General features: G+C 48.7%; 5 protein-coding genes across 5 annotated transcripts; 3 read left to right on the forward strand and 2 right to left on the reverse strand.

Moving 5' to 3' along the window:
• Positions 1–789: 789 nt before the first annotated feature.
• CTRU02_212224 (uncharacterized protein) lies at positions 790–966 on the forward strand (the record flags this gene model as incomplete). The annotated part of the gene is made up of 1 exon (XM_070205795.1): positions 790–966. One exon carries the CDS (start codon positions 790–792, stop codon positions 964–966), a length of 177 nt encoding a protein of 58 aa, XP_070060608.1.
• A 3,595-nt stretch (positions 967–4,561) lies between these two features.
• Positions 4,562–6,283, forward strand: CTRU02_212225 (choline transport; the record flags this gene model as incomplete). The annotated part of the gene is made up of 1 exon (XM_036724946.1): positions 4,562–6,283. One exon carries the CDS (start codon positions 4,562–4,564, stop codon positions 6,281–6,283), a length of 1,722 nt encoding a protein of 573 aa, XP_036583111.1.
• A 1,619-nt stretch (positions 6,284–7,902) lies between these two features.
• Positions 7,903–9,437, reverse strand: CTRU02_212226 (transporter MCH4-like protein 6; the record flags this gene model as incomplete). Its single annotated transcript, XM_070205796.1, has 4 exons — positions 7,903–8,082; positions 8,142–8,923; positions 8,997–9,163; positions 9,277–9,437. 4 exons carry the CDS (start codon positions 9,435–9,437, stop codon positions 7,903–7,905), a joined length of 1,290 nt encoding a protein of 429 aa, XP_070060609.1.
• Positions 9,438–9,584: 147 nt separating this feature from the next.
• Positions 9,585–9,743, reverse strand: CTRU02_212227 (uncharacterized protein; the record flags this gene model as incomplete). Its single annotated transcript, XM_036724944.1, has 1 exon — positions 9,585–9,743. One exon carries the CDS (start codon positions 9,741–9,743, stop codon positions 9,585–9,587), a length of 159 nt encoding a protein of 52 aa, XP_036583109.1.
• Positions 9,744–10,544: 801 nt separating this feature from the next.
• Positions 10,545–11,766, forward strand: CTRU02_212228 (uncharacterized protein; the record flags this gene model as incomplete). The annotated part of the gene is made up of 4 exons (XM_036724943.1): positions 10,545–11,019; positions 11,091–11,119; positions 11,179–11,654; positions 11,712–11,766. 4 exons carry the CDS (start codon positions 10,545–10,547, stop codon positions 11,764–11,766), a joined length of 1,035 nt encoding a protein of 344 aa, XP_036583108.1.
• Positions 11,767–12,764: the final 998 nt, after the last annotated feature.

Genomic DNA, 12,764 nt, shown 5'->3' on the forward strand with positions numbered 1-12,764 from the left:
GTACTAAAGTCAAGTTCAGACCGCTCAGCCGTCGAGCAAGCACACGGATGTAAAACTCCGTAGCTGCCAGCACTGAATGCTAATATCCCACCGACCCGATACAAGATGGTGCGAATTTTTCTCCTCGGGTTCCTCCGAGTTTCCAAAACACAGTCCTAAGCGCAAGCATTTATGTGATTAGCTACATGTAGTTGGCTCGGACGATACTTCGAACATGACATATCAGATCATTTCTTCCATTAAACACGCCGCTGCGCGTGGCCGTTAATCAACCCTGTAAAAAAAGGCCCTTGTTCATAATAAACGGAGTAACACTCAGTCGAATGTCCGAAGCAGCAATAGCAGGAGATAACAGTTGAAAGCTTAAGATCTCTGGTACGAAGTAGTTTCATTTTATCTGTGTGTTATTATTGGTCTTACCCTCTTACTAATATAAGTTAGTTCAAACTGTTCAGATACTCGTCACAAGTTTATGCCCTCGACTGTGATGACAGCCTTGGTGTCGTAATTCTCAGTCTTCTCGTGGATCCTTCCGTCTCAGAAGCATTGTTTCTGACAAAGAAACCTAATACTTGATCACTGTTTTGGTAAACCTTCTTCATATCCTTTGCTCACGCTTACCTAAGGCCAACCATTTTACTGGCTCCCAATAGGTTCACGGGTACCCGTGCGTGTAAAATTTCACGGGTACCCGTGGAAATGACTAAGCAACTCTGATATGGGGCTCATGAGCCAATGAGAGGCACGGCCTGCATCAAACTTATCCGGAAAGTTTACGACTTTACTACGATGCACTCTTCGGGCTTACTACCAGCGTATAACGCCTCCTGCTCTGCCTTATCTTGCTCGACTCGTTTCCAGACTTCGCTCATACCTCTCTCACTGTTTTTAAAGGGGTTTTGTCCATCTTCCGCAATAATCAGCTCATCGACCCGTTTGTGTTCAGCCCTATCCCAGTCCAGATAAGCCATCATCTCCTCCTTCGTCCAATCCCTTGACCCGTGTGAGGTAGTGCAGCGTCCTTTCATCTGCTTATAGTCAAGACACTACTCATAACACTTTTTGTCATAACGTAGCGGAAGTCCCATTGCCCTTCGATACTCCTGGTTTGTTTTGACACTCCCACGAGGTTGAGCACCGTACCAGGCGCTTCTTGCTGCACAGTACCGTCCGTATATCGCCTGAGGTGAATCGTATCCTGGCAGCGAAGGTGAATGCGAATGCGCAAATGGTGATAATACCCGAGGTGGTGATATACTGGTCTCTACCACTATAGCAATAGTCGGTTGAACCAACTCTGGTACGTCCTGCACGGCGTTTGAAGGAGGTTCTTGTGTATCTGTCGTCGTCCCGGTAAATATCGCAGTTGATACTGTAGCTGGATCTGGAGTAGGTGTCGGTTCAGGCAATAAATGCGTGTATCGCAGAGGGCACGCCTTTGAAGTCATAGTATGGCCAACTGTATGACACCTACTGCATTTGCTTGGGGCCCGTGAAGCAACTTCAACAACTTCGAACCCGCTAGGCTCTCGTCTAGTGCTTGATTTGGGAATACTGGGATTCTCTAATTGCAACCTGGGCTCTATGCGCTGGCGAGGCTCCAGCAATAGCTGCGGCGCTCCATCACGCCTCAAATGCCAATGTGCATGGAAGTGCTCACGTAGAAGAACAAGATTCTGTTCTTGTAAAGTCTTCAATTTGTGTAAGCATGGGAGACCATATACTCGAGAAAACGTCCCCGTACAGGCTGTGGAAGGATTTGTGTCTTTCTTCGTGAGCAGCTTCCGTTGCTCTTCTACTTTGCGCAAGGCTTCATGCGATACCTAGCCAAGCACTGCGCCGTACATTGACCCTGAAAGCTCAACTGGTATCCGTATTTGCTGTTTAACTTGATTTGACTTTAGATCCGATAGCTGATTTAGTAAAGCATGCTTCATTGCTCGCCAAGCTTCAAAAAGGTCTAATGTGGATCGTTTCAAGTGCGATTTAAGTAGTGCATGAATACCCTCAACTCGCGAAGTAGCCACATTGCCAAAATGGGTATGCTGATCGACCCAGGCTTTCACTAGCTTCTCCTTGTATGGTTTCAACCAAACGGACGTAACATAGCCGACTTCTTCGAGATGGTCCAGAAGATAGCGTTCCTCAAACTGGGAAACGCGCTCCTCAAAAACCACCTCAGATGGCGAGCTGATGATCGAATGCCAGGAGTTATAGAATTCTTCCCAGCTCTGAGTTGAAGGTTTGAGCGCTGCAGGATTGTTGACTATCTTTGGCTTAGTAGAGTCAAAAGCTGGATTACAATGTTGAAGAACGGCCTTGTTCGCATGCCAGAGGCAAAGCAAAGATGCAGAAGAGGGGAAGATGGTTGCAACAGCGTTAATGCATGCTAAGCAGCGATCTGTGAGGATAACCGCAGGTAGGCTAGCGTTGCACTGACTATACAAGGATTTGACCCGCTCCAAAGCCCAGGTATAGTCATCTTCTGCCTCGCCGCTAAGAAATGCAAACGCAATACAGAACGACCGTTAGCAAGCATCGACGCCAACTATATCAAGAAGTGGCATACCATACTTATTAGTCTTATAGGTACAGTCTAGTAACATGATGTCTGGGTAGGCTTGGAGAAGGGCTAAGGAATCTGGATGAGCGAACAAGACAGCCGTAACTCGGCCATCTGGTGCAAACTGCATGCGACTCCAGAAGCCTTCCTCATCAAGTTGATTAGCAAGTGCATGGATCGAGGTCTGCCCTTCACGAACATCTCGTTTAGCAGCTGCAATATGATTGTAGATATCCTGCTGGGTCGCTATAGAGTCTGTCGTTTGTCGTATGTATGTTCTGATGTCCCTGGGTGCGACGCCAGCGTTTGAAAGACCGGCCACCTTGGCTTGATCCTCCTCAGATAGCTTGCGATGCGTTGGGTGAGCAGACGGATGTTGGCTTGGGGGATGATTATGAGAAGAAAAACGCTTATCGGGCCGGTGTCTCAAGCTCCATGTGCTCTTATCCAAAGATTCCTTAGCAAGGACGGAAAATTGACAACCAGTCCCCCTACTAGTAGTTTGCCTTTGCCGCGCTATTGATGTGCTTGGCGGATGACACGACCTATCGCATGAATATGTAATCGTCCGTCGTCTGCTTTTCTCCTTTGTTGATCTCCCGGTAGTGAATGCGTATCCCTTTGTCGCCGCCCAGTTGTTGATTGACATAAAAAGCTCATCGCGAGATTTATGATCGCTTTCAGGGGGGAGACTGTCGTCTGGGAATGTGAGTATTGAGTCTTTGAGAGCTATTTCCATTTTTAAGAATATATGACTGAAGTGCTGGATGCAAATAACGCGTGAAAGGTGTATGACACAAGACGCGTTCATTGACGTGGGCAGGTTGCTTAGTCATTTCCACGGGTACCCGTGAAATTTTACACGCACGGGTACCCGTGAACCTATTGGGAGCCCATTTTACTTGGTGAATGCTGTTATGGAACCCTGGCTGAAATGACTGGTAAACTAGATTCGGTAACCTGACACTAGCTACTTAATGGAGAAAGTTTTGATGTTTGGTTCGTTCCATGAAAGTCGTTGTAATTGATATTATTCTCAAGACAGCCTCGTGGCCGAAGGATTTATCTGAAAAATTAAAGCCCTCTTTCGCCGGAGATAACTTCTCGTCGGCAACTTTGCCCAAGAAAGGAAAGGGCCGGATCTTGTCCCCAATCTTGTCAGAAACTCCACAAACCGGCAACTTAAGAAATCAAGCGTGATCAAATGGACCAAGCGCCTAGTAACGCACCCATGACTACCGGCTCCGGAGTCGGCTAACAAAACGCCCTGACACATTTACTTCTGCAAATCCTTGAGATGTGAGTATATGCATGTACGCTTGTAGTGAGGTTATGTAAGAAAGGGGTTAATCGATGTAAATGATTCTGCCCACAACACAAATACATGGTGAGTATGTAATTGAGCATAACATGTCGTAACCTGGGGTATCAATTCCCCCGCATTGCTTGGTCAAGCTGTTGCGTAAGATTTTCTTCCCGTCCGGTGCAATCAGTGGATCGAGCCAGCTCAACACGTAGTTCCATTGACTTGAGGTTTGCGGGGGACGGCATTTCATACTTCTTGTACGTAAATGCTGTTCATGACGGCATATACTTGCCGGTCTTTCGAAAAGCTTGGCCAAATTTCTAACCAGACACAGATAGCTCAATGCTACATCCTGACACCTGACGAGGAAATGCCCTTACTGGGCGTGTTGAGCTCAGGGGAGAGGTTGTCAGTTGCGCGATGGCCATCACTGTCCGGGCCGGGATCGCTCAGGGGTTTTACAGAGCTAGTGGCGAGATGGGTATCAAAAGGAGATGGTTCCCCAGCAAAAGGTCGCACCATTGCAGGAGTAGCATACTAGAGGCCGACGTGCATCTAGGCGATAGAAGGCTGCAATCGCCGACTGCGACGTAGGAAAATGCAGCAGCATGGGTATGAGATAATCGGCCGCGTAAAGACCAGGCCTACGCGTTATCTTGGTATTGATACGAAATAACACCGGGCCGGTGCACATGTTCCATATGTCTAATGAAACAAGTCCTTCCGATAATGATGCGTACAATCACTCCCTCAACTTATTTCTCTATTCACACTATTCTTGGCGTACATCTGAGTTCGCGCGGGAGTTAACCATGAGTGGTTCCAAAAAGCTTAGTGACGCTGATGATGTTGGCACGTCTGACATCAACAAGGCAATCACGTCGCAATCGGCTGAGCAAAAGGATGTCGTGATCAACGCGTCAGGACACGTCCAGGAGCTTCAGAGGAACTTCAATCTTCTTTCCCTTGCCGGCGTCGGTCTCGTCGTCGGCAACGTCTGGCCCGCGATCGGCGGCTCTATCCTCGTCGCAATCTTTAACGGCGGACCACCAGGTGTCCTTTACGAGTTCATCGCCGTCTCTGTCTGCTACTGGACCGTCGCCGCCAGCATTGCTGAGCTTGCTAGTGCCATTCCCTCTTCCGCCGGTGTCTACCACTGGGCTTCCGTTACACCTGGTCGGCGATGGGGTCGCGCCGTCGGTTTCTTCGCAGGTTGGTGGAATTACCTGGCCTGGATCCTCGGCGCGGCCAGCATGGCTTCCATCTTCGGCAATACAGTCGTGCAGATGTACGCGCTCAACCATGCTGGGTTTGAAGCGAAGCCCTGGCACGTCTTCGTCGTCTATCTGATCGTGACGTGGCTTGCATGTGCGATGGTATGCCTTGCTAATAGCGCGATGCCGCGGATCAATGATTTCGGGGTGTTTGCGATTCTGGCAGGTTTCCTCGTCACGATTATAGTTGTGGCCGTCATGCCCGGCCGAGACGGACGACCACCACATGCATCCTCCTCCTTCGTCTGGGCTGAATGGACCGCCGACGTCGGCTATCCGGATGGCTTCGTGTTTCTGGCTGGCATGCTTAACGGCGCCTTCAGCGTTGGTGCCGTTGACGCCACAACGCACTTGGCAGAAGAAATCCCCAACCCGCAGCGCAACGTTCCCATCGCTCTTGGGTTGCAAATGAGCATTGGTTTCATGACTGGCTTTTGTTACTTGGTTACCATCATGTACGCGATCAACGACTACGATGCACTCTTCAGCTCTCCGTATCCTATTGCCGAAATCTATCGCCAGGCCACTGGTTCACCTGCTGGCGCAACCGGGTTGCTTGCCCTCGTACTAATGTGCATTGGCTTGACAATAATGGGACTCTACATTACTTGTGGCCGGACACTTTGGGCTCTTGCTCGTGACGGTGCAAGTCCCCGACCTGAAATATTGGGACGGGTAAGCCCCAGGCTAGGAATGCCTATGTGGTCCACCGTGTCATCGGCTCTACTAGTCACCGTTCTTGGCGCAATTTATGTGGGCAGCACAACGGCTTTCAACGCCTTTGTCGGCAGCTTCATTCTTCTATCTAGTAGCTCGTACCTCGCAGCTATTCTTCCCAATCTCCTGGCAGGAAGGAAGCGAGTTCATTATGGGCCTTTTCACATGCGTAGATGGGTCGGCTTTGTTATCAACGGTGTGGCGTGCACATATATGCTTGTGTGGTTTGTCATCTACAGTTTCCCTTTTGCCCTCCCTACCACTGCTCAGAGCATGAATTACGCGTGTCTGATTTGGGGTGGTCTCACGTTCTTTGTTGGAGTATGGTGGTTCGTTGGTGCCAGGAAGGGATACCAAGGTCCTACAACTACAGGTGGAACTGAGGCTGAAGGGGCTTCAGGTCATCATCACTATGCGGCTTGATACTGTCAATTAGCAGTAGTGTCTTCGACGTTTAAAAGAGTATATACGAATTAAGACTGTATCGTCATTTTACTATCTTACATGTCTCAAGTACATGTTTGCATACTGAACACCTTTCTTTTCTCCCGTAAACCGTTAGCAAAGAACTTAGCTTTTTTCCTGCGCTTACACGTTATTAGACACTAAAATTTTGTTCAATTTCCTTCTTTTGTCGTTGACATAAATACCACGGCCTTGAAATTTTGATTCGAAGAGGGAACTATCGTCAACGTCAAGTTTCATCAATAAACGAAACATTTCTCAAAAGGCTTTCGATGTTTTCAAAAACAGTTAACTACAAGTATGGAAAATGCAACGATCCAGTGCAGTTGTTGGTATTCAGTTTATTATCTTTGTTCAAAAAAGGAAATACCAGATGACATATCAAGAGGAAAGATCAAGTACCAAATCTGTATCAATCTACTTCCATCACCTTTCCCAAAAGCGCTTGTAACTCTTCCGGCTTCCCTTGCCCTCCATAAACTCAACAACTGTTTCCCTGCAACTCGTACAATGCTTCTTTTGACGCCAAAAATGAAGCTTGGGAGAGGATTATGAGGATTGCCAGAGAACTTCTATACACGCTCTTCTTCTCAACCCCAGACCGTGCAAGTGACGCTTTTGTTATATTTGACGGCCATGTCCGTTCTCTGGCAAACATTTTCGTCCGCACTACATCGTGTTCCCCAGTCATCTTATTCCACTGCAAAAGTGTCTTGTTCTCTCAATGTAACTAGTATGTTTCGTTGCGAATAATACCCCAAAGAAAGGAGCAATTAACGGACATTATCCAGGCGACTTGTTAGAATGGTCGTCTGCACGTTGCCCAACAGCTACTATATTCTATCAACACCTCCGACTTAGCTGTTATGATAGGTGGGTCCCGAGCCTTCGAAAGGAACCGACTTGCAACTGGAAGTTACGAAGCGTGAAAAGAACTACCTATAATGAGCTATTGCTTGCGATGTTCATCTAATACTCTCTCACTCTGATCTTTTGTGCAGCTGAACAACGATCCGTGGTTCGCTGACTGCGCGATCTACTATACTGATACGTTGTGTACTTCGTATAGGAAGCAGAAGTGCTACCAAATGTAAAGGTTGTTACTAAGGCAAGGACTTCAACAACAAAGCAAAACAAATGTATTGGTAGCGACTGTGTTTTATGATGTTTCCCACGAATCCGTTCTAACTAAAAGAAAAGTTGGTACGCAGCCAAACATGTATATTGTTTGGCTGGCTCTTTCGCTCTCAGGTCTACACCAATAAGTTGTTGATGCCTAGCCTGTATCCTCCGTTTTTGTTTTGTATTGCTGTTGCCATCGGGTGCAACGGCTCTGAGCCAAAGTTGGTATTGATCTCACTTGACTTTGGGGACAAGCACTAACGACTCCTTCGATCAGCGGGATGCAGGCGCTAGCAGCCGCGCACATGGCCTTGATGGAGTCTTTGATGGAGCCGTACTGAAAACAAGATTCCCTTATGCTTCCATTCTTCATATTTGAGGTTGACGGTCGAATGTGTTGTTGTGGTCCTGCGTCCCGGCGTGTGATACTCCTCAAACATCTTCGTAGCGTGTCGCTAGATTTTGTAAAACAAGACTTTACCAGTAACCGCAAGTCTAGCTCCACAGAGTAGTACGAACCCGACAACCATAGATGCGGCCGCAAAGATCTGCGCATACACATAGTGGCCATCGTTTCTCGTGATCAATAGACCGGCTATCGGTGGACCCGTCAACACGGAGAAACTTACGATCGTCTAATTGTGGGTCAGTCTTGGTTACTCCTTCACATTCCGCGGGTTGGTTGAACACCTACAAATATCATCCCCATTCTGACTCCCGCTTTCTTCAAATCGGTTGTCAAGCTACTCAGCGTGGCTGGAAACATGGCCTGAAGACCGTTTCCGACAACACCGTAAACCACAGTCCACGCATAGAGCCCTCCTCGGGAGGTGACACCAACCATAGCCCAAGCACAGATGATCGACGCAATGGTTACCATGAGCAGAATGTTCATAGGACCAGTATAGCGGTCTGCCAAATACGCAGGGAGAGTGCGGCCTATTATACCAACACCGTTGAGCACTAGAAACAGGTTGAATGATTCGTTTTGAGGTATGCCGATTATGTCGACACCGAAAGAGCTCAGGTAGTAGAAAGCAAAATAGACGCCCCAGAAGACCAAGAAAATGCCAACCGCGAACAAGCTGTACGATGCTTCCGTGAAGGCAGCGAGTTCGACGATAGGTCCTGTGCTGTAAGGAGGCAGTCTTGGTCTTGCCAGGATATTAGATACAACCAAGCAGGCCGTAGTAGTAAAGCCCAAGGCTCTCATGGTCCATCCATAGCCGATCTTTGGGAGCAGCTGTTGAAACATGGCCGGATAGACTAATCCTCCTGTAGCACTACCGCACGCACAAATACCTATGGCTAACATTTTTCTCTTGGCGAAGTATGTTGATACTATTGCTAGCGCTGGACAGAACAGACACCCAGCTCCAAGTCCGACGCAAATTCCTTGAGCTAGGAATAGGTGCCAGTACTGCGTAGCTAGGGATGCCATGAACACGCCGAGTAGAGTCAAAACAGTCCCGAAAACTGGAATGAATAAGCGCTTTGTCGTCATTGCTGTCATCAGTGCGGAGTGAGGGTTAGAGGGACTGGAGCTTACGAAAGACCGGACGAAAGTAGCCTGCATCGGTGAGACGACCAGAAAAGGTGCCAATGAAGAAGACCAGGAAGACCTGCACACTCCCGATCCAGGACACATCTGCGTGAGAGCGGTTAAGGAAATCAACGTAATAGGTTTCGTAGATACCAAACGAGTTTATGTTGCCCCTTTGTCAACATTAGCGTCATTCCATAATCTTGCCGCCAGTGAAAGCACTCGTGATGCGAGAATAACCTACCAGGTATTCATGATGACCAAATGTCCTACCAGGACTTGGCTCCATGCGAGGACTCCGCCATCTGGAGGAGGACCCGGGTCCTTCCAACTTACCGCGCTCTTCTGCCGCCCCAGTACTCCGCGATCTCTTTCTTGGAGAGTCTCGCTTTGAGAGTCATCCACAGCCTCTGGATACACCTCAACAAGGCCGTTCTTTTCAGCCATCTTGACGAATGTTGGTCGACGAACCCGTCCCAATTAGGCACTTTAAATCTTGAATACTCCGAGGCACTCAAAGCGTCAATCGTCTGTTAGTCTGGCGATGACCAAATGAAGAAACTTACAGGCTAAATCGGTCTTCTTCCTGAATTTTCACGAAAATCCAGCCAACCTATCTAGTGGCAAATGCACGATGGATAAGTAGGAGTCGTAAATCCGTTTGGGACTCGTATGAGGGATGCGAAAGAGATGGGAGAGAAGGGGCGAAGGAGGAGAACTAGGATATGACTGTCTAATGGACCCTTTTTTCATTCCCCGTGCTTAGTACATGTTCATTATCCTTCACTGAGTAAAACATATGTAGGAGTAAATATTCAGCCAATCAAGATACATCATCGTCACCTGTTGTGCACATTTAATACAGACGAATGGGAGTTCGGGCCTAGCGGGACATTTGATTTGGGGACCAGCGCTAAAAACTGCAACGTGTTGGCTGATACCTGACAAGTACAGAGGTACCCAGCTCCGCCGTCGGCTGTACTTGCAGTGACTCAAGGCGCCAAGGAGTTGACCGCTCGCCATTCATTGTGGATCTGACACAGGGTACATGGACCCTGGGGACCGATATGCGACCCTGGAAAAGGGTCTAGAAGAGTTCGTAAAGGTCCACGGCCGTGATCATTCCAATTTGGGCTGTAGTTCGTCGGGTATAGTTGGGTCGTAGCACATTTGACCAGGGGTCAATCGGACCCCGGGGTATCCCCTTAGAGGTAAGCCGAAACTCTCCTTTTCCGTAGCTGTACTACTTTGCCCCCTCGCTGAGCAACGTGGGTGCGTTCTGATGCTGTTGAACCCCTATTCAGTCCTTCATGATCAAGTATACGTGTTGGAGGTTCTACAATAGCCATTTAGCAGGGTAGGTACATCAAGTAGTCCAATATCAGGGTTTCAAGATGAAGTCCAGCTCCGAGCTGCGGAGCTACAGAACACGGTCCAATAGAAGCGCATACATATAAACCGATGACCCGTTGGCTTGATGAGGGACATCTTCCTCATATCCAGCCTATCTGTACTATCCAAAGCATTATATCACACGTATTTTGATTATCCAAAATGGCAGCTACACCAGAGACGATCTACCTCGCAGTGTGCCAAAAGCACACTCTGTCCAGCACTCCAGAAACGCTCGAGGCCTTGTCCCAACAATGCCAGAAAGCCTCCAAGGAGGAACCCTCTCCAGACCTGATCCTCTTCCCCGAGGCCTACATCGGTGGTTATCCCCGAGGAGCTACCTTTGGCGCTGCTGTGGGAGGTCGCACCCCTGAAGGTAGAGAGCAGTTCTTGAACTACTTCAAGGATGCTGTCGATTTGGGGGATACTCCCGAGGGTGCGGGGGAGAAGTGGGTGAGGAGAGAATTGGAGGGGCAAGAAGGAGGTGATGCAACCCGGGTCCGACGTGGAGACGGTACCCGAGAGCAGCTTGAAAAAGTGGCTAGAGAGACTGGCATCTTCATCGTCACGGGATTGGTTGAGCGATCTGGGGGGACTCTTTACTGTGCTGTCGTCTATGTCTGTCCCAAGCTTGGAGGTGAGTACTCTATGCACCCCGACTGAAAGAGGGTCAAATGGAAGTGACAGGAGCTAACTCGATTCTGCTAGTCATTGGCAAAAGAAGAAAGGTTATGCCAGTAAGTACTTCCCTATATATTTCCTTGGCGAATGTTCTAACCTGAACCTACCCTTGCAGACGGGAAGCGAGCGTTTGATATGGGGTCAAGGACAACCGTCTTCGCTCCGTGCTGTGACGACCACCATTAAGGGCGTTCACATCACCCTCGCAGCGGCAATCTGCTGGGAGAATTATATGCCGCTGTTGCGTCATTCTCTCTACAGCCAGAACGTCAACCTCTATCTAGCGCCGACGGCGGATGCGCGTGACACTTGGTCTGCTCTTATGAGAACGGTAGCTTGTGAGGGCAGATGCTTCGTCCTGAGCGCCAATCAATGCTTCAAAAAGCAGAGCCAGCCGGCTTGGGTTTACGGTGAGAAGTCTGAGAGTGAGGAGTTTGTGTCCAGTGGCGGTTCTTGCATTGTGTCTCCGCTGGGTGAAGTCCTTCAGGGGCCCTTGTGGGAGAATGAAGATGGCATGTTGACCGTTGGGGTCAACTTTGATGATTGCGTGAGAGGAAGATTGGACTTGGATGTCGCTGGGAGCTATTCGAGGTATGTTGATGCTCCTTATCGGGATTATGATGCATTTTCACTAATATGGCTGCAAAGAAACGATGCGTTCAAATTGACCGTCACTGGGCTTGATATCAACCCCCCTATCTGAATACGTATTGGTATCGTCTTACATATTGGTCTCAACGATAGTAGCTTTAAATGGGACACGCTCCAGCGTGACGTCTCAGAAAAGATGATGAAATATACAAGATTGTTGAGCCCTTTGCTGCTATGTCTTGTCTACTAGAAATACTCGGCTAGTGATATGATGATGAATAATAAGCATGAACCGTCCATCAACATCACACATCAATCACTCATCGTGACTCAAACTGCCCTACATCGTTGTCTCTTAGTTACCAACGTTGAATGAAAAATCAGGTTGATTTACTTTTCAATGGACACCCCATTATTCACCAGCATATTGCGCCACCGTAGAGACATCTCCATTCCTTTCCAGCACCAGTGACCTTGCTTGCATTATTGCAATATGCAGAAATCCTAATGATCAATGTCAACCACTCATTCAAGATTGGTTGCCAACGTCCGACATCGGCGCAGGAGGTCCTTTGGAATACTGGCGCGGCTCCCGATTGTATTAACCGAATCGGGTAATCAGGAAGTTCAAGTTATGTCGCTTCAGGGTGAGATCCAACAGGTACAGGACGTGTTTGGACCCTTGTTGTGGAGCTCAACGCCGGGGGGTGCCTCGACCCAAACAACATCTCAGCCCATAGTGGCGAAATGTTGGTTACACGCAGACGGGCAGCCTGCTCCGGACATGGTGCGTCCATTTCCGACACCCCTCTTCCCCCAAGGGACACGCAAGCGAACGGAGATTTCCCACGGGGGAGAAGGAGGCTGCAAATGCAACATGCGAGGTGACATGGACGGTAAGGCTGCACTCATAGCTCTACTCACATGCGGCCAGGGGACCCTTTCTGCAGCATAACCCGCATATGAGCATGGGCAGGTTCTGATCCAATTTCGTCGTCTTCCTCACCGACAAGCGCAGAGAATGCCCCCTTTAAGTTGACGCTTCCGCGGGGCTCGTTTAGCCAATAGCCAAGATGGGTGGGCCCCCCATCTAGAACGGCCTAAAAAGGT

Source organism: Colletotrichum truncatum, assembly GCF_014235925.2.
Source record: "Colletotrichum truncatum strain CMES1059 chromosome Unknown Contig_0008, whole genome shotgun sequence".
NCBI classification, from domain to species: Eukaryota; Fungi; Ascomycota; class Sordariomycetes; order Glomerellales; family Glomerellaceae; genus Colletotrichum; species Colletotrichum truncatum.